Source organism: Lipotes vexillifer, unplaced genomic scaffold, assembly GCF_000442215.2.
Source record: "Lipotes vexillifer unplaced genomic scaffold, Lipotes_vexillifer_v1.1 scaffold71, whole genome shotgun sequence".
Classification (NCBI taxonomy): Eukaryota; Metazoa; Chordata; class Mammalia; order Artiodactyla; family Lipotidae; genus Lipotes; species Lipotes vexillifer.
The window spans coordinates 5146928-5168318 of record NW_006793703.1 but is presented as its reverse complement, the minus strand read 5'-3'; the positions used below and the strand labels follow the sequence as shown (position 1 = coordinate 5168318).

At 42.3% G+C, this 21391-nt stretch overlaps 1 protein-coding gene across 1 annotated transcript in view; it reads left to right on the top strand.

The window, feature by feature from the left end:
• The window catches only part of ZC3HAV1 (zinc finger CCCH-type containing, antiviral 1), a 63149-nt gene that overhangs the window by 5497 nt on the left and 36261 nt on the right, over nucleotides 1–21391 (top strand). Inside the window, exons 2-3 of the mRNA XM_007466603.1 lie at nucleotides 15918–16053; nucleotides 21061–21313. Of these exons, the coding sequence (XP_007466665.1) occupies nucleotides 15918–16053; nucleotides 21061–21313 (389 nt within the window). The remainder of the gene's footprint in view (nucleotides 1–15917; nucleotides 16054–21060; nucleotides 21314–21391) is intronic.

Below are 21391 nucleotides of genomic sequence, written 5' to 3'. Positions count from 1 at the left end.
AAAAAAAAAAAAAAAAAAAAAGCAAAGAGTGGTACAACAAGCATCAGGGTATATATATTCTGAGTATATAACGAAAGCTATACTATATAAAAGAATATATAGTATAATAAGCTTATAATTCACTTCCCAGAATATTTACATTTCCATTTTTGCTTTTTTTATTTTAAAATAAAATAAATACCATAACAGGCCTAAGGTTATTGTTTTTTTCTCTTCCGTAGTCTCATTTCCCTCTTTTCCCAGAAGAACTTCAATCATGATTTTGGGGTGTATCCTGCCCTTCCATGATTTAAAAATTTCCTGTCATATATATTTGTATTCGTATACAAGATGTAGTATTGTTTTATGTGTTTTAGAATTTTTACCCAAAGTTATATTTTGAAGATCTATTCACATTGTTCTAAGGATCTAGTTTATTTATCTTAACAGCCATATAGTATTTCATCATATGATTTATACCACAGTTCAATAACGTTTCATCGTATGATTTACACCACAGTTCAGCACCTATCCCTGCAATAATGGGCATTTAGAATATTTCTAATTTTTTGCTACAAAAAAGCATGCTGCCAACACTATACATTCTCTTGGTGCTCGTGGCAAGAGCTTCTCCAAGGTAGATCGTTAGGAAATGGAATTGCTGGTTTCACTTCTTTCACTGCTTCAACTTTTCGGGATTCTGACACATCAGTGTAGTGAAAGTGGTTGTACCAATTTACATTTTCATGTTTGATGTCTCAGTTTCCCCATTTGGTAGCCAACTAGCACTTAGTATTATCAAATATTTTTGATTTATGCCGATCTGAAGGGTATACAATGGTATCTTATTTTTTTATTTTAAAAGAATTTTCTCATTAAAGTTTTTATTATGTGATATGTAAGTCTTATGAGAATATATAAAACATACAGTGAATATCTGTGTACCCACAAATCAGCTTCAGAAATAGAATATTACACAGTTAAAACCCCCTGAAATCTCACCTTTGATCATCTCCCCCATTTTAGAGGTGATAACTAGAGATTAACATACTAGCTTTAGGTACAATTGACTAATAAACATTGTTTATATTTAAGGTGTACAATGTGATAGTTTGTTAAATGTATACATTGTGAAGTGATTCCCTCAATCAACTGATTAACCTGTTTATCACCTCATCTATTTACTCCCATTTTTTTGGACGGTGAGAACACTTTTTTTAAAATAAATAAATAAATTTGTTTATTTATTTTTGGATGTGTTGGGTCTTTGTTGCTGCATGTGGGCTTTCTCTAGGTGCAGCAAGCGGGGGCTATTCTTCATTGTGGTGCGCGGGCTTCTCACTGTGGTGGCTTGGAGCATAGGCTCTAGGTGCATGGGCTTCAGTAGTTGTGGCACATGGGCTCAGTAGTTGTGGCTCGTAGGCTCTAGAGTGCAGGCTCAGTAGTTGTAGAGCATGGGCTTAGTTTCTCCAAGGCATGTGGCATCTTCCCGGGCCAGGGATCGAACTCACATCCCCTGCATTGGCAGGTGGATTCTTAACTACTGCACCACCAGGGAAGTCCCTGATGATTAGAACACTTAATATCAACACTCTTAGCAAACTTCAGGTATACAATATTTATTATCAACTATGGTCACCATGCTGTACCTTAGATCTCCAGAACTTATTTACCTTATAACTAAAAGTTTGTAGCCTTTGACCAACATCCCCCCTCCCCCACCCAGATCCCTGGCAACTACCATTCTGTGCTCCTTTTCTACGTGTTTGACTTTCTTAGATTCCATGTATAAGTGAGATCATGCAGGTTTTTGTTTTGTTTTATCTTTCTGTGTCTGTCTTATTTCACTTAGCATCATGTCTTTTAGGTTCAAGCATGTCACAAATGGCAGAATTTCCTTCTTTTCATGGTTGAATAATATTTCATCTTATACATATAAACCACATTTTCTTTATCCATTCATCTGTGGATGGACACTTAGGTTGTTTCCATATCTTGGCTATTGTGAATAATGCTACATTGAACTTGGGAGTGCAAATATTTCTTTGAGATACTGATTTCATTTCCTTTGGATATACCCAGAAGTGGGATTGCTGGATCATATGGTGTTCTATTTTTCATGTTTTGAGGAACTCCATACTGTTTTCCATAATAGGCATACCAATTTACAATCCCACAACACTGTTCTGCATTCGATAGTTATTTTTCCCACTCGTTTATTATTTTTCTACACGTGTTTATTTCTTTTTTAATTTTAATTTTAAAAACATTTATTTATTTATTTATTTGGCTGTGCTGGGTCTTAGTTGCGGCACATGGGATCTTTGTTGCTGCGTGAGGGATTTTCGTTGTGGCGTGTGGGATCTTTTTTTTGGTCGCAGCATGCAGGATCTTTAGTTGTAGCATGTGGGATATTTAGCTGCGGCATGCAGGATCTTTTAATTGTGGCATGTGGGCTCTTTAGTTGCAGCATGCAGGCTCTTTTAGTTGTGACATGCAGGATCTAGTTCCCTGACCAGGGATTCAACCCAGACCCCCTGCATTGGGAGCACGGAGTCTTAACCACTGGACCACCAGGGAAGTCCCTACACACGTGTTTATTTCTTTTATTTTTATTTTATAAATTTTATTTATTTATTTGTGTCTGCATCGGGTCTTTGTTGCTGCGTGCTGGCTTTCTCTAGCTGTGGCGAGTGGGGGCTACTCTTCGTTGCAGTGCGTGGGCTTCTCATTGCAGTGGCTTCTCTTGTTGTGGAGTATGGGCTCTAGGCACATGGGCTTAAGTAGTTGTGGCATGCAGGCTCAGTAGTTGTGGCGCACGGGCTTAATTGCTCTGTGGCATGTGGGATCTTCCTGGACCAGGGATCGAACCCACGTCCCCTGCCTTGGCAGGTGGATTCTTAACCACTGCACCACCAGGGAAGTCCCCATGTGTTTATTTCTGAGCAACATTTGGGATTATTTTGCCTGTTTTCAAGCCTATAAATTACATCAATACTAGGTATGCAAATACTTGCTTTATTTTGCTCTTGTTTGCACAGCATAATGTTTCTGAGACTCACCTCTAATATACAAAGCCCTGTTTCTGTACCACCTTGAGGCCTGGGCAAGGTGGACTTCTGCCCTTGGCCCTCTGCTTTACAGGTCCTATTCCAGCCCAACTGTATACCTACTCACTTATTGAGGAGTCTGGGGTTAAGGAATTGTGCTCATCTAGAACCAGTGGCCTCCATCTGTGGCCCCTACCCCTGTTCTAGACTATGCTCTGGGTTCCCAGGACCCTAGAATTCCCAAGCCCACTTCCAGGGCCTGAGTGGGCTTCTTCCCTGAGTCTTCCTACACGTGGAAGGAATTTGGATGTACAGGCTGGCATGTTCATTGCCTCTGTATGATGGTGCTGGCAATGTGGGACAGAGGCTGAGGGGGAGTAGAGAAGAGGTGGGCTGGAGTTGGGAGCGGGGGCTGTCTTTCTTTCCTCATCTTTTTTTTTTTTTAACTTTTTGGCTGCACCACACAGCATGCGGGATCTTAGTTCCAGACCAGGTATCGAACCCGCGCCCCCTGCAGTGGAAGCACGGAGTCTCAACTGCTGGACCACCAGGGATGTCCCGGGGGCTTTCTTTCTTCATTTTACTACATCCTATTCATAGAGCTCACAGGCGTCTGAGCATTCTAAATTCAAACTTGGCCTTCCGGGTCATTATGAAAGTATGTTTGTCAAGATAGGAAGAGAGAATACATATATACATATATATATATTAGAACATATTTTATTGAACCATTTCTTAGCTTGATTAATTACTTTGAAGTGTTTAGATATTTGGTGCATGGGTCTCCATTTTATCATGCCTCAAACCCCACAAATTTTAGGAGAGGGACTGCTCTAGTTCTTTCTTTTATAAACAATAGCTTTCTTTTGTACAAACGTACGCAATTTATATATCAATTTTCTTGTTATTAAAATATAGATTGTTTTCAGTTTTTTGCTATTACAAACTGTAGTATTTTGGTACATCTTTCCTTGTGTAAATGTGCAAAAGTTACCTAGGTATCTAGTACCAGAATTCCCATATTTAAGCTTTAGGAGACAATACCAAATTGTTCTCCAGGTTTGTATACCAAGTTTTACTCCCACCAGAAAAATAGGAGCATTCCCGTGTTTCATATCCCTACCAATTGATGTCATCAGCCTTTTACAAATTGTGCCAATATAAGGAATGTGAAATTGTGCCTCATTGTGTTTTTATTTATTTATTTATTTTGGCCATGCTGTGAGGCATGTGGGACCTTAATTCCCAGACCAGGGATCGAACCCACGCTCCCTGCAGTGGAAGTGCAGAGTCTTAACCACTGGACCACCAGGGAAGTCCCTCAGTGTGGTTTCAATTCTTTATATATTCTCCGTCTCTGGCCCTTTTAAGTCATGACACTTGTTTAAAGTTTAAAAAATAGTTTTGTATACAATTTTAAAGTTATTTTCCATTTATAGTTACTACAAAATATTGGCTGTATTCCCTGTGCTGTACAATACATCCGTAAGCCTGTCTTACACCCAATAGTTTGTACCTCCCACTCCCCCACCTCTATATTCTCCCCCTGACCAATGGCAACCATTGGTTTATTCTCTGTATCTGTGAGTTTGCTTCTTTTTTGTTATATTCACTAGTTTGTTGTATTTTTTAGACTCCACATATAAGTGATATAATAGAGTATTTGTCTTTTCTGTCTGACTTATTTCACTTAGCATAATGCCCTCCAAGCCCATCTATGTTGCTGCAAATGGCAAAATTTCATTCTTTTTTATTGCTGAGTAGTATTCCATTGTGTATATATTCGACATCTTCTTTACCCATTTATCTGTGGATGGACACTTCGGTTGCTTCCATATCTTGGTGATTGTAAATAATGCTGCTGTGAACGTTGGGGTGCATGTATCTTTTCAAATTAGTGTTTTTGTTTTTGTCAGATATATACCCAGTAGTGGAATTGTTGGATCACGTGGTAGTTTTATTTTTAGTTTTTTGCTAGACCTCCATACTGTTTTCCACAGTATGGCTGTACCAATGTACATTCTCGCTAACAGTGTATGAGGGTTCCATTTTCTCCACTTTGACACCAACATTTGTTATTTGTGTTCTTTTTGAAAACCATTCTGACAGGTGTGAGGTGATATCTCATTGTGTTTTTGTTTTGTTTTGTTTTTGTTTTTGTGGTACGCGGGCCTCTCACTGTTGTGGCCTCTCCCGTTGCGGAGCACAGGCTCCGGACGCGCAGGCTCAGCGGCCATGGCTCACAGGCCCAGCCGCTCCGTGGCATGTGGGATCTTCCCAGGCCAGGGCATGAAACCTTGTCCCCTGCATCTGCAGGTGGACTCTCAACCACTGCGCCACCAGGGAAGCCCTCATTGTGGTTTTGATTTGCATTTCCCTGATGATTAGTGATGTTCAACATCTTTTCATGTGCTTATCGGCCATCTGCATTTCCTCTTTGGAAAAATGTCTATTCAGTTCTGCCCATTTTTCTATTGAGTTGTTTGGTTTTTTTTTTTTTTGATGTTGAGTTGTATGAGTTGTTTATATATGTTGGATATTAATCCCTTATTGGTCATATCATTTGCAAATATTTTCTCCCATTCAGTAGGTGTCTTTTCGTTTTGTTGATGGTTTCCTTTGCTGTTCAAAAGCTTTTAAGTTTAATTAGGTCCCATTTGTTTATTTTTGCTTTTATTTCCTTTACTTTAGGAGAGAGATCCAAAAAAAATTGCTGCAGAATAATGCTTGTTTTATTTATTTATTTATTTTTGGCTGTGCCAGGCAGCTTGTGGAATCTTATTTCCCCAACCAGGGATCGAACCCAGGCCCTTGGCAGTGAAAGTGCAGAGTCTTAACCACTCGACCGCCAGGGAATTCCCAGTGCTTGTTTTTCAAGTTTGTCTCATGTGGTGTCTAATTCTTACTTGTTGCTTTTGTTTGCATTTTTCTTTTTCTGTCCTCTTAGCACCCTATTTTTGTCTATAATTGCCTTTACTATATTTAATTTTGTATCATAAAGTGTACAGTTCAATGGCAATAAGTACATTCATGATGCTGTGCAACCATCACCACTATCTTGTTCCAGAACATTTTCATCATCCCCGAAAGAGGCCCCACACCCATCCACAGGCACTCCTCATTATTCCTTCTACCCAGCCCCTGGCAACCTCTAGTCTTCTTTCTGCCTGCATGGATTTGCCTATTCTGGATGTTCCCTCTAAATGGAATCATCCAGTATTTGTCCCATTGTGTTTGGCTTCTTTCACTTAGCATATGTGTTCAAGGTTTGCCTTTTACTCTCGCATGTTGGTTGTCATTTGAGGGGGTGTATTTACCCAGGAGGAGTCTTCTTGGATGTCTCCTTTGTTCCTGATTGTGCTGTGTCCATGGAGTCTCCTTGTCAGGCTGATGCCCTTAGAGACATGCTGCTTTCTGTGATGTCACAGCACGAAGGGGTGTGTGCCCCATAAGAATCATTTGGGAATTTTTGCTCTCCTTTTAGATTTGCTTCATATTTATTTGAATTTGATCAAATTTGACTTTCAATTTCTGCAGCCTTCTGCAAAAATTAAACTAAGAAACTTAATAAGTGATACTGTGAATCAAGATAATCTTAAATAAGTGACAAATAAGCATCTGATAACAAAATATTTTCTACTTTTTACCTGCTGTGGAGATGGCAGAATTAAAGATTTAAAATAAGTATAGATTCGTTTTCCGTCCATAAAAAGTTTCTGATTTGATTACTGCCCCTGATCACATTTATTTCCAAACTGGTGTCTGTGATCCTTACCTACAGGCTACTTTGGAATTGACAAGGGCCCCAAGATGGTGGTGGAAAAGGAGTAAAAGAATCTAGAAGAACCTAGGATTTCAAGTCCATTGAGAAATCAATTGAACCAAATTGGGGCACGAGAGTTAGACTCAGTTTGAGAGAAGAAAGTAGAGACCTAATTCATGAGCTTTTAATGCTTCCCCACTAAGAAGAGATTTTAAGATGTTACAGACCAGCGACTTCCCTGGCGGTCCAGTGGTTAAGACTCAAGGCTTCCACTGCAGGGGGCGTGGGTTCCATCCCCCATGCCTGGTGGCCAGAAAAAAAAAAAAAAAAGGATGTTTTAGACCAATTCAGAGCTTCAGGTTAAGAGAGGTCATCTGGGGAATTAGTTTCCAAACATTCTGATTCCTCACCCCTGTCGGTAGAGAACATTTTCAGCATGTACTCCTATTATGCATCTATTTATTTAAAAACCGCATGATGTATACCTCTTACTTTGTGTATTAAATATTTATTAATTTGTTACCTTTTAAAAGAACTTTAAAATAAACTTTTGAGGTATGATTTACATACAATAAAAAATACCCATTTAAAGCGTACAGTTTGAAGAGTCTTTGAAGAGTCGTAACAAATGGATATACCCATGGAACCATCATCATGATCAAGATACAGAAAACTTTCATCAGTCCTTAAAGGTTCTCTTATGCCCCTTCTAAATTAACCAATTAATCCTCCCTAATCCTTCACCTCTTTCAGCCCAGGCAATAATTTTTTACTTTCTTAGATACAAAATAAGTGTAAAGAGTTGTGACATTTTTTTCCCACACGTTGATGGGTCGATTTGGGGTTGCCCCTGTGGTATAGTAGGTACCCAGCTTTGGAGAAATACTTCTCAGGCTTTGATGTATATCTGAATCACTTGGGGAGAGCTGATTAAAATGTGGATTCCTAATCACACAACAGAAATTCTGGTTCAGAAGGGATGAATGGGGGCCTTGGAATTTGTGTTTAACCATCACCCTAAGGATTCTCTTGCAGGGGTTCAGGAACCACACTTTCAGAAACAGTATCTGTAGATGCGCTTCCTGGAAGATTGCAAATGCAAGTTTTATGTGGCTTTAGAGTTTGAGGGAGTCAAAGAGAAATGCATTCTTTAGTGCTGAGTGAGCAAATGATGAAAAAAGTGTTGCATTCCTCCAAGGTTAGGGTGACATGTCTCTTACTCTTATATGATAGAACCACAAGACATACAGGAAACCTCAGACATTCTACCCACTACGTCAACAAATATTTACTGTGTCACCAAAAGTAGGCTATTCTAGAAGCTTCTGCCCCTTTCTCACTGAAAGAGTCCTCAAACACCATTAACCAGTTAATTCATCTTTCTCCCTAGTTTAATATCCTTAACTTCCAAGGCGTGTTCAAGGAAAGGAGCCTTGTGTGACCTACTGTCTCTAATCAAGATTTTGGTGGGAATTCCCTGGCGGTCCAGTGGTTAGGACTCCATGCTTCCCATAGAGGAGGCAGGGGTTTGATCCCTAGTCGGGGAACTAAGATCCCACATACCCTGCAGCATCTCCTGCCCTTCACTCTCTTCACTTCCTGTGCTTTTTCTCAGTCCTGATGTGGACTTAGGGCCATGGTCCCAAACTTTTGCTGCACACTGGAATCACTTGAGGAATCTTTTAAAAATACTGACGCCCAACTCCTACCCCTGGACATTCCGATTTAATTGGTATAGGGTATGACTTGGGCATCAGGGTTTTTAAAAAGTCCCCGGGTAGTTCTAATGGGCAGCAGAGTTTGAGAACCACTGATTAAAAGGACCAGAGAAATAAGTCAAACTGGGGAGATTGTCTACAATATTGTGGCACCTGCATTGTTTGCCTTACTCTTGGTACAGTTATAGGTTACAATCAGTTCCTCGGCCCCCCACCTCTCCCATCCTCAGCGGGTCTGGTCCCCTCTTGTTGCCCCGTGCAGCCCAGAGCCTTGCAGCCTACCAGCTGCATTCCCCTCACCTGGCCGGGGCCCTCGGCCATCTGCACCTGGGGCTAATCACGATCAGCTGTCAGGGGGCGTCGTCTTCTTCGCGCATAATGTGTTCTGGGTAATACAGTTGTGGTTAAAGCAGGTCGATTTCTTCAGCTCCACCCTTTCTCTTCCCAGACCTTGTTCCTTACCCTGTTCCTGTGCTCTCTGCTGGTCTACTCTGGTTCTCCCCCCTCTGACTAGGGGTTCCAGATTCAGTGAACCATCCCTGCCTCTAGTAACTGGCAATTTAATCTCGAACGTCAGAAATACAAACATATGGAGGATAGGAGTCTCGTGACTAATACTTTTCAGGGTTGGTTTTCATTGGTGACGTTTCATTCTTTAGATGAGTGTTCTCTAGGTTTTATCTTTCACACATCCTGGTTCCTTTTTTTGCCTGGCTTGAATCATGATGAGCTATTTCCTGTCTTCTATACAAATTGACTAGCTCTTTGATTTTGTCCACCCTCCCACATGAGGTGTTGGGGAACAGAGCAGGTGAGTAGGAGAAGAGAAGGGGTATTTTGATACAAATGACTGTGAAAAAACAAGACTTTCCTTAAGGTTATCTTTTTCCCGCTGGTCTGATTGTGGAGCCCAGGGTTGGCCCTATGTTTGCTGACTTGTGAACTGCTAGAGTTCACACGTGTGAGTATCTAGTTCAGGAACCTAGCTTAGAATTTCATCTGACAGGCCCGGCCAGCAATCCCAGCCTGGACCGCACATTGGAATCATCTGGGGTCTCACGTCCTGTCAAATTAAATCAGTCTCTGAGGGTGTGGCCCAGGCTTAGGTATTTCTGAGCACTCCCCGGTTGATTATCATGTGTAACCAGGGATGAGAACCACTCTGCAGGCTAGACTTCATCTGTGATTGGGGGAGCATTTATTGCCAGGGTTAAAGTAACATTTTGTTCTGTGACTCGAAGAGAAGAGTGAAAACGTCATTTGTTTTTAGGCTTTTGGCTTGAGATTCCTGAGAGACATTCCTGCCTCTTCCAAGGCCATCTTCGCTCTTTTTTTAAAAGTTACCACCTCTTATCCCAGCTCATGCTGTTTTAAGTTTATCTGCTCCAAGTGCAGGCAGCATTCTGCAAACACTTGTTTTCCCCTGGGCAGTTCATAATGGTTTGTGGGCAAGCTTTTTTCCGTGCCGGGAGGTGGGGAGTCCCTGTGGCTGTGAATCAGCCTTCTGCCGAGCCCATTATTCTTCGTTGGAGAAGGTAGCCTTGAGCATCCTTGCTCCAAGTGTGCTCATTGGGCTAGCAGCATCCACATCACATGGGAGCTTGTTAGAAATGCAGATTCTCAGCCCTCACCCCAGACCTGCTGATCAGAAACTCTGGGGGTGGGCCCCAGCAATCTGTGTTCTAACAAACCCTCTTGATGATTCTGATGTGAGCTACAAGGTTGAGACTCACCCAGCAGGTCTGGGATGGGGCCTGAGAATTTGCATTTCTGGCAACCTCCTAAGTGATGCTGATCAGGGGACCTCACTTTGAGAACCACTGGCTTTGAGAACTCCCAAGAGGCCTTGGGAGACTTTCACACTATTTCCTGGCTAAATCCTCCTAGCGAATATTAGGGACCTGGAGCTGGGACAGAGTGATCAGAAGAAAGTGAGAAGGAAGCTTCTGCATCTTAAACCTGAACATGATCTCCATCCAGCCCTGACCATGATGAGTGCTGCTGCCTCTGCAATGCCAATCATGAGAAACATGATCTCTTTTCTTTCTTTTTTTTTTTTTTCCGCACTACGCGGGCCTCTCACTGCTGCGGCGTCTCCCGTTGCGGAGCACAGGCTCCGGACGCGCAGGCTCAGCAGCCATGGCTCACGGGCCCAGCCGCTCTGCGGCTTGTGGGATCTTCCCGGACCGGGGCACGAACCTGTGTCCCCTGCATCGGCAGGCGGACTCTCAACCACTGCGCCACCAGGGAAGACCAGTTTCTTTTCTTTTTATGGCCTCGCCATGCGGCATGCAGGATCTTAGTTCCCCAATCAGGGATCAAACCCGCGCCCTTGCAGTGGAAGCATGGAGTCTTAACCCTTGAACCACCAGGGAAGTCCCTAAGCAACAGTTTCTATCATTTATTGTGTCCCTTCTACACCGTATATGTGATTTATATGCATTCTCTCTCCTCATACCCTACTCTCAATTTTCTACTTAGTGCTAGGGAACAGTAGTTTGAATGATCCAGAATGGCTTTTTTTCCCCTTTCTTTCTGGTTTGGAAAAATTTCAGACATGTCTGTTTTTTGTTCTTTTTTCCAGATGATGTTTTGTTTTTTTTGTTTTTTTTTGTGGTACGCGGGCCTCTCACTGCTGTGGCCTCTCCCGTTGCGCAGCACAGGCTCCGGACGCACAGGCTCAGCGGCCATGACTCACGGGCCCAGCCGCTCCGCGGCATGTGGCATCTTCCCGGACTGGAGAACGAGACCATGTCCCCTGCATCGGCAGGCGGGCTTTCAACCACTGCGCCACCAGGGAAGCCCCAGATGATGTTTTTATTTGCTTTTTGAGATCTGGGTTCAATTATCAGCTCTTCCTCTTATTTGAGTCACCTTTGATTTCTCATTTTACCCAGCCTCAGTTTCCCAAAGTAAAAAGTAAACTGTTTCCTCGTAGGTTATAAATAACAGATGCAAGTTCCTGTCACTTAGTAAATATGTAATAAATGTTAGTGTCTATATTTCTGGTCTTACTCCCCAAATAGGTGAGCACAAACTGCCCCACCCTGAACAATATGTTGAAATTAGGGTGGAGGTAAAGCCTCTAACAAGTTTGGAAAAGTCTAGGGGATGTGGGAAAACTGAGCAGGGCCTCCGAGGGACAGGCTGCAGGTCAGAACTCAAGGCTAGATATGACATGCTGAGTTCAAGGTGAGTATTATGGAATCTAGAGGAACGAGCAGTTTGCCTGAGGATGGAGATTAGAAATGAAAAGCGATCTGGGCCCTCGGATGGGCAACGTCAGGGACCCAGCCAGTGCAGCGTGTGCTGGGCGGGCTCTTCCTACAGGCATGAGTGTCTTGGGTGAGGATGGCAAAGCCTGGACACTCAGGGCTCCAGGCAGAGGGGTTCTTATTAGACTTGTCTGGCTGCCTTCAGTTATTTAGAGGAAATGTTGACTTCCAGGACCTTGGAAGTGCCCCACTGCTCCTTGGCTAGGACAGAGCAGGCACAGGACAGATATGACCGACACTGTATCTTGCTGGGACCTGGAGAGGGACTGGGTCCTCATCTGTGACCCTAATCTGGCCACAGGAGAGGTACCAGTCTTGGCTCTGTGATCACAATGTCTTGGACTGGAGCTCAAAGGGAAGAAAGGTTCTGAATTCCTCCCAGTTGTCAGATATCTCCGAGCCAGAGGGTAGAACCTGCCTAGCAGCAGGGTGTTTCAACAAGGTCATTTTCTGTTCCGTATCAAGAGGATCCTTAACGTCAGTACCCGGTGGAGTGAGATGCCTTGTGAGGTAATGAAGCTCGCACGTATCTGGTAAAGCTCTAATGGAGGGATTTCCTGCTTTGGGCAGGAGGCTGGTCCCCTTCCTGCTGTAGAGCCTCTTCACAGATCGCCCCTCCCGTGGTGGTTGGAGGAGTGATAAGGTGGAGTCCCAGCCCAGCTGCTGAGGGCTCTGGGTCGTGGTGGCTGCTGGGGAGCAGTTATCTGAAAGCACAGACCCCAAGAGCAAGTGGAGAGCTGAGGTCAGCTTTATCAAGGAGTGCCAGACACACACTAGAAGCCGGAACTCCTGGTAGAGAAAGCCAGGAGAGAGCACGCCTGAGAAACGGCTAAGATACAGGCTGTTGCCAGAGCCTGACCAACTGCCCTTGAATTGTGCATGAAGCAGGGTGCGTGGGGAGCGCTGGCTGGGTTTTAAGGGCTTGGACAGTGGCTGCCATGGTTGTTGATTCTGATTTTTCTCATGAGGTTCCACGGCTAGATAAGAAGGCAATTCTAGAGTGCTTCAGAAATGCCTTACACGCAGACAGCGTGAATAGTGTGGGACTATTAAAAGTCACTATTTGAATAGTGGCTTTTAAAAGATTAATTCTTAGAGAATAACTTTTATGTAGATGTTTACATTTAAAAAATCATTGTCAATTTCAATAAGATAATTTTGCAGTCATTCGCATTTCTGTTTACTAGTGACAAACAACTAAAACATAATAGTGGCAACTGATTCATGTTTAATATTTGGGAAATGAGAGAACTATTAAAAGAAAGATTTTAATTCTCAGTAAGAAAAATAGAATAAGACTTGAATAAATGGAGAGATATTTTCTGTTCCAGAATCAGAAGATTTAATGTAGTTGAGATGACATAATATCCAATCTAATATATGGTGTTAACACAAATTAGATTCTCAGTATGATCTTTTGTGGAAAGTGACAAAGCCAGAATAAAATTTCTATAGAGGAAATAATAGTTAAGCACACTAAAGAGATTTTTGGAAAGGAATAAGCCAATAATAGGATAAATTATTCTGTTAATATTTAAAATACAGTGCAAAGGATATTTCAGATGTATGGTATTGGATTCAAAGTAGAACCGTAGATTGATAAAAACATAATAAGGATTCCAATAGTTCTAAATTTGCTAAAAAGTTAACAAACTATAGTCCTCTATAACAAAATAGTAAGAAAGGAGTCCAATTTAATAGATGTTATTGAGAAAAGTTGATATAAAGCACTTCTGTCCTTCTCTGATGCTGGTTGTCAAAATAAGCTCCAGATATTTTAAAGAATTAAAGTTGAAAATCTCTCTTTTAAAGGTGAAACAAAATGGTATAGTTATCTAGCTGTGGTGGAGGAATTAATTTCTCAAGTATTAAAACAGTGGGCTAAATTATGAATGGCGAATTGGAAGGATATGATTGTATAGAACAGCAATCAGATTGTTGAACAACAACAACCTTAATAAGTTCTTGATCAAAAGGGAAAAATGCAAAACTATTTGAAATACACAAGGCTGGTAAAGATTAGTATTAAAAAATATAAAGAACAGTTATACATCTGTAGGTTAGTGCTCCTCCACCAGATAAACAGTTAAAAGATATGAACAAATACTGTAAGTAAGAGGAAATGCAAGCATCAAGCCTACATTTGGGAATATTTCAGTCTTGCTAATAATTAAAGTGCAAATTAAAAGCATAAGTCTTATTTCTTTAATTTTCCTTTTTTTTTTGGCTGCACCTTGTGGCATGCGGGATCTAGTTCCCTGACCAGGGATCGAACCTGGGGCCCCTGCATTGGGAACACGGAGTCTTAACTGCTTGACCACTAGGGAAGTCCCCCATAAGTCTATTTCCTACTTACTGAAGGAGCAAAAGTGATAAAACTCTATGTTAATGTGCTGGCGGGGAAATAGACACGCTCTCAGATTGCTGGTATGTTTTCTGGAGAGCAGGAGATCAAAATGAAACAGAAACCTCAGGGAAACTGATTGTGTCCTTTGAGGCAATACTCTCAAAGGAATAAGTCTCAAGAAATAATGTAAAAGAAGAAAGGTTGTTTGTACAAAGGTTGTAATGTAGTGAAAATCTGGCCATTACCTAACCTCCTGACAATTTGATAATGGTTGAGCAAACCAGAAACTATTAAGATCCCATCATATTAGCAACTGTTAAAACCATAAATCTGAGGACATTGGCGATATCACAGGGAGCGTATGTAAGTTAAGAAGTCGAACGAGTTTGTTAGCTGAACATTGATAACTGTCACATTATGTTTGTCTAATGAAAACATCGGTACTGTCTGAGTTTCTCAATGGTCTAAGTCAGTGCTTGTGGGACTTCAGTGTGATTAAATCATTTGGGGATCTTGTTGAAAGATGGATTTTGATTCAGTAGAACTTGGGTGGGGCCTGACATTCTAAATTTGTGACAAGCTCCCAGATAATGGTGAAGCTGCTGATTCTCCCGCCACATTTTGAATAGCAAAGATTTAAATCTCTGCCATGCAGTATGGTAGCCACTAGTCATGTGTGGCTATTCAAATTTAAATTAATTAAAGTAAAATAGAAAATTTAGTTTCTTAAGTCTTATTACCTATATTTCAAGTGTTCATTAGTCATGTATGGCTTACATTTTAGGAAGCTCAGATTATAGAACAATTCCATCATCATAGAAAGTACTATCAGACCTACATCATCAGTCTTAAAGTGGAGAGGGTTTTTATCTCTTTCTTTGTAGAGTTGTTTGAAATGTACAATTATGAGCTTGTTCCATTCCTTTGTAGTCACAAATCATATAGGTATATACATTGGTATGTAAGGCATAGAAGAGAGAAAGCAAGGAACACTTTCATCTAATTTAGTCTGTTCAATGGAATTCTCTTTTCACATTGATTTTATTGTCAATCCATAGATGTGTTGTCCTAATTATTCTTTGTCTCTCAATGGGCAGTCATTTCCACTACATTTGTATCACTTTCTTTGCCATTTTTTTCCTCGTCCTACATTATTAATGTATACTAGAGGAGACATTGTTTGAAGAAGTATTGAAATAATTTAAAGTATACATGTGTGGGGCTTCCCTGGTGGCACAGTGGTTGGGAATCCACCTGCCAATGCAGGGGACACAGGTTCAAGCCCTGGCTGGGGAAGATCCCACATGCCGCGGAGCAACTAAGCCCATGTGCCACATTACTGAGCCTGTGCTCTAGAGCCCGTGCGCCACAACCACTGAAGCCTACGCACCACAACTATTGAAACCTGTGCACCTAGAGCCTGTGCTCCGCAACAAGAGAAGCCACTGCAATGAGAAGCCTGTGCACCGCAACAAAGAGTAGCCCCTGCTCGCCGCAACTAGAGAGGGCCTGTGGGCAGCAACGAAGACCCAATGCAGCCAAAAATGAATACATAAATAAATAAAGTGTACAAGTGTATAATTTGTGGAAAAAATCCTCATATTCCCTTTTCCCATCTAGGTGTTTCATCAATTTATATTTTTAAAGTGTACTCTTGAACCAGGACCAACCTGTATTAGTTACCAAAGGATATGGGCATTGATTTTCATTGAAAGTTCCCTGGATGATTGCTTTTTCTTTACTTTCTGTGAAGTGGAAACACTGACCATTGTCATTTATTTCCAGGAATTTATGCAAATATTCTCACGATGTTCTCTCAGAAGATAACTTCAAGGTCCTGAAAAATCATGCACTCTCTGGACTGAACAAAGAGGAATTAGCCGTGCTCCTTCTCCAAAATGACCCTTTTTTTATGCCAGAGGTAAGTTGTAATTCCTTAGTTTGAAAAGCAGGTGCTGAGAGTGCTGTTGGCTGCGTGGCATCGAGGGTGTTTTGGCACGGGAGCAGAGAAAACTGAGCACCAGGGCCTGCAGGTGGCAGTCAACAGGTGATTGTTGCTGAGTTATCTGAGAGATTCCAACAATTTCCTTCCTATTTGAAGTTTTACAAGAATTGGAGTCTGGAATGCTTCCCCCGCCAGGCTCCTAGGGAACCCTGTGACCTCCTGGAAGAGGTGGGCTTTGAGGCAAAGTTTTGGAAGATGACAGGGTGTATTGGTTGAGGCTAAGTTATTGGAACAAAAAGACCTCAAAGTGCAGTGATTCAAATAAAATATTACTTTGTTTCTCTATCTCTTGACAGTCTGGATTGGGGGTCATTAAACCATGGTCCATGGTCCAAATCCCACCTGCCACCTGTTTTTGTAGTTTAATTGGAACACAGCCACCCCCATTCATTTATATATTGTCTATTGCCGCTTTCTCATGCAAGAGTGAGTTGAGTATTTGCAACAGAGACTGAATGGCCTGCAAAGCCTAAAATATTTACCATTTGATCCTTTACAGAAATAGTTTACTGACTTTTGGTCTTGCCCAGATGTAGGCAGGTAGGTATCCGATGGTCAGGCAGCTGGATTCCACGATGTCATGCAGGGACTCAGGCCAGTAGGTCAGCCTTATTATCTTATATATAATATATCCATTCTATTTTTGGACCAGTAGATAATCTCTGTTCTCTTTTAACATGTGGCTTCCTCCTCCAGGTACAAGGAGACTCTTCTCACTGTCATCATTATCTAACCAACAGGAATGTAGAGAGGGAGTAAGTGAAAGGCAAGCAGCTTTCTTTTTTAAAAGATGTGACTTGGACATTGTAAATAGCGCATCTGCTCCATGTCATTCACCAGAACTTATCACATGATCACACTTAGGTAGAAGGGAGGCTGGGAAATGTAGTTTCTGGCTGGGTAACTAGGTGTCCAGCTAAAACTTGGAAGCTTCTATTATTAGAAGAAAGGTGAGGACAATGGCAGGTAATTAACAGTCTCATCCACACAGGACTATTGACTTGAAAATCAGAGGATGCTGTTTAAAGAATGGTATCTGACCTGAGAAAAACCCTTGTGTAGAGAAGTTAGCTTCGCCCTGAAAGAGAGGCACAGAAACATAATGGAAGACTCAAGTGGAATGGGTGGAAGGGACTGAGATTAAGATAAGCAAAGGTGGGGACTTCCCTGGTGGTCCAGTGGTTAAGAATCCGCCTTCCAATGCAGGGGACTCAGGTTTGATCCCTGGTCGGGGAACTAAGATCCCACATGCTGTGGGGCAACTGAGCCCACACACGCCACAACTAGAGAGAAGCCCGCATGCCACAACTAAGACCTGACACAGCCAAAAATAGATAAGTAAATAAATATATATATATGTATTTTTAAAAGATAAAGCAAGGTTGAAATTCAGATGTGCTTTTATATATGACAAGATAGCTATTAGGGATATCTGGGGGGTTAAACATCTTTTGACTCTAAGCTCAGTGTGTTTCCCTGAGGACTTAGAAACCTTAGAACGTGAGGGGTGATTTTGAGTTGATCACTGAGCTCAAGAGAGATAGGAATGCAAGGCAGTCTGTAAAAATGTCTTCAGAGATGGAGAGAGTGGAGGAGGACTATATATGCCATTTCCGCAGGCATTCTTTCATTTAGGTACTTGGATTTCTCTCTCTCTCTCTCTCTCTCCGTTTCCAGGAGCCTAGGTTTAGAGGTCTTGTCTTGGGATCCCTATGGCCCTTGGCCTGTGTGCCAGCTCATTCCCTCCTGGCTACCAGCATGGGGAGACGCCTTACACACCAACTCATTAAAGGTCCCGTTGACTAACAGACCCACCCCGTCCTTTTCCTTTCACGTGAAGGGATGACGACAGGTGAAGTCTTGTTATGACCCTTGAGAGGAGTGTCCCTGGGGTCCAACCTTAGTCTAGTGTTAAACTTGGAAGTTTGGAAAGGTCACTCATCAGGTTTGCTGTCTGCTTCTGTTCTCCAAAATCATCAAGGACTTTCTGTATCACGTCCTTGGAGAATAAGGGGAGTGACAGCTCTTCCTTTCTCTAGGGAAGAACCTACTAGAAGGTGGTGATGCTGATGGATCCCAGAAAAGCCCATTGACAAAAGAGCTGGGAGGGTCCTCGTAGGAAAATGCCACTGTCATCCTTTATCACACAGAGAGTCTGAAGTGTCATCTGAGGTTCCCTTTCCCTTTTAAGAATTCAGTACCTGTGCTTAGTGGGTGGGGTGGGAAGTCTTGTGCTTGAAGTTTATTTTTAGCCAATAACTTAATTGCCATTTACCACTTGTCAGGGGTAGGATCACAGACTAGCAGACTGCACTGTTTCCTGAACCAGAGGTCTGAGGCGCTGGTTCCTGTAGTGGAAAATCGACCAAAGCATCAATAACATAAGTCTCTATTTGACAATTTGGGGCAAGAGTAGTCTCTCAAGGAGTGTTTTAACTTGGGTGAGTAGGGCAGAGTATTTTCAAGGTTTTAGCAGGAGGGGCTCAGCCAGAGTTCAGCTAGTTCCAAGGATAGTCGGTCAACGATGGTCCTTCCATGTCTCTCAAAGTCCTGACTCTGCCACTAACCACCTCTGTGGTCTTGGACAAGGCATTTCATCCTTCTGCGTCTCACTTTACTTATTGTTTGTTTTGCATTCATTCAACTAACACTCAGGAGTTCCTACAAGGGCAGGCTTCTGAAGGCGGCAGTGGACAAGACACACTGCCTGCCCTCAAAAACTTAAAATGTTCACACCCTTCCATTTTGCCTTGACCTGCGAGAACATAAAAGCATCAGGCAAATCTGACGTCCTCGTATAGAAACTTGTGTAATTGAGATGTATTTATGAAAAGGAAGAAATGATTTCATTTGTTTTGGCAGGAGCATTCTTACTTAAACATCAGCATAGAACTAGGAATGTTAACCAAAGTATCATTTGTGAAGTTACTAATTATTCTTGTTTCACTCAAGCCTCTAGAACACTGGTTCTCAAGCTTTAAATGTGTGTCAGAATCACCTGGAGGGTTTGTCAAACCCAGATTGCTGGGCCCTACCTCTGGCCATTCTGACTCTGTAGTTATGGGGAAGGGCCCAAGGAGTTGTATTTCTAATAAGTTTCCAGTTGGAGCCGATGTTGCTTGTGCAGGGACCACACTTTGAGAACTGTTGGTCTAGAGTCTTGAATCTGGATCATAGGCTCTATCGCAATGATATCTATTTGCATCAGGTTTAGAAGTTGTTTATATGGCTTAAGTCATTGTTGTTAGAGTCTGAATCCATGTCTTTGCCACTTGGATACATCATAGTGGCCCATGTTGACCTGGTTTGCTCGGAGTCTATTGAAACAACTTATAAACATTTTCATCTTTAAGCTTCTTCATGTAATGATTCAAACATTTGCATCACATTTCATATTTTGCACAACACATTTATGTATTTTATTATTTAATCTGCTCAACAACTTGTTTAGGTGAGGAGAGCAAATATTTTCCTTCTTTACAGCAAAGGAAAGAGAGGCTGGGAGCAAGTAAGTAATTCAGATGTGAGGTCACATGTAGCTGCTTCCAGGGCTGCAGACTTCAACCAGCATCTTCTAGTCCTGCATCACCTGGTCTGGCCTCAGTGACAGTGTTCCTTCTGCTCTCCTTTCAGTAAGAACTATATCTCTGTAGAGCTAGATATGTAGGTATACCTATTTACATAGGAATATACAAATTATCTGCTTCAGTTGATCTTTTGAGAAACTGACATTCTGCCTAGCTGAGACTAGATTCTAGACTCCCAGCAGTTGTAGGTAAGACCCACATGTCCTCTTTTGAAAAATTAATTAACTAATTAATTAGTTTGGTTGCACTGGGTCTTAGTTGCAGCTGGTGGGCTCCTTAGTTGCAGCATGTGGGCTCCTCAGTTGTGGCTCGCAGGCTCCTTAGTTGTGGCACACTGGCTCCCTAGTTGTGGCATGCTAACTCTTACTTGTGGCATGCGTGCGGGATCTAGTTCCCTGACCAGGGATTGAACCTGGGGCCCCTGCATTGGGAGCACGGAGCCTTAACCACTGTGCCACCAGAGAAGTCCCCACATATCCTTTTTTTTGGCTGCACTGCACGGCATGCGGGATCTTAGTTCCCCAACCAGGGACCAAACCGTGTGGAGTCTTAAACACTGGACCGCCATGGAAGTCCCTCCACATGTCCTTTTAATAGAACAATGAATTGATATCCAAAGACAGGCCTTCCTCTTTGGGGTTCCTTTATAATGTAGGGCTCCCTTTGGGTCCTGTTTGGTTCCATCTGTAGCTAGCCGTCTTATGTTGATTCTTCCAAAGGAGGTTAATCAAATTCAAGTTTCTTTCAGTTAGTTTGTAGGCCTCTTCTGCCGCAAATAAGTCATCGATCGAATAGAACTCATCAAAGATTGTGGAATACACATGCATTTTTTTCCTTTGATATTATCTCTGCTTGCTTCAGATTTTTTTTTTTTTTTTTTTGGTACATGGGCCTCTCACTGTTGTGGCCTCTCCCGTTGCGGAGCACAGTCTCTGGACGCGCAAGCTCAGCGGCCAAGGCTCACAGGCCCAGCCGCTCCACGGCATGTGGGATCTTCCTGGACCGGGGCACGAACCCGTGTCCCCTGCATCGGCAGGCGGACTCCCAACCACTGTGCCACCAGAGAAGCCCCTGATTTTTTTTTCTTATCAGGAAGTAAGAAAAGCTGCGTTTTTATTATTTATTTATTTTTTATCGGAGTATAGTTGATTTACACTGTTGTGTTAGTTTCTGCTGTACAGCAAAGTGAATCAGTTATACATATACATATATCCACTCTTTTAGATTCTGTTCCCATATAGGTCATTACAGCTGAAATTTTTATATAAACTTTCCTTAATGTGTGGCACATAGAGAAACATGTTTTATCTCTGGCTATTGTCTCTTCGTTCTGTAGATATGCAAAAATTATAAGGGAGAGGGTGGAAGACAGACCTGTAACCAGCAGCCACCGTGTGAAAGGCTCCACGTTTGTGAACACTTTACCCGAGGGAACTGTGGTTATGCCAACTGCTTCCGGTCCCATAACCTGATGGACAGAAAGGTGCTGGCCATCATGAGGGAGCACGGGCTGAGGTCAAGTGTGGTCCAGAACATCCAGGACATCTGCAACAGCAGGCACCGCCAGAACAAACCCTCTGGGTGGAGAGGTAAATGCGGTCTACTTTTTTTTTTTTTTTTTTTTTTTTTTTTTTTGCCGTACCCCGGCCCCTCCCTGTTGTGGCCCT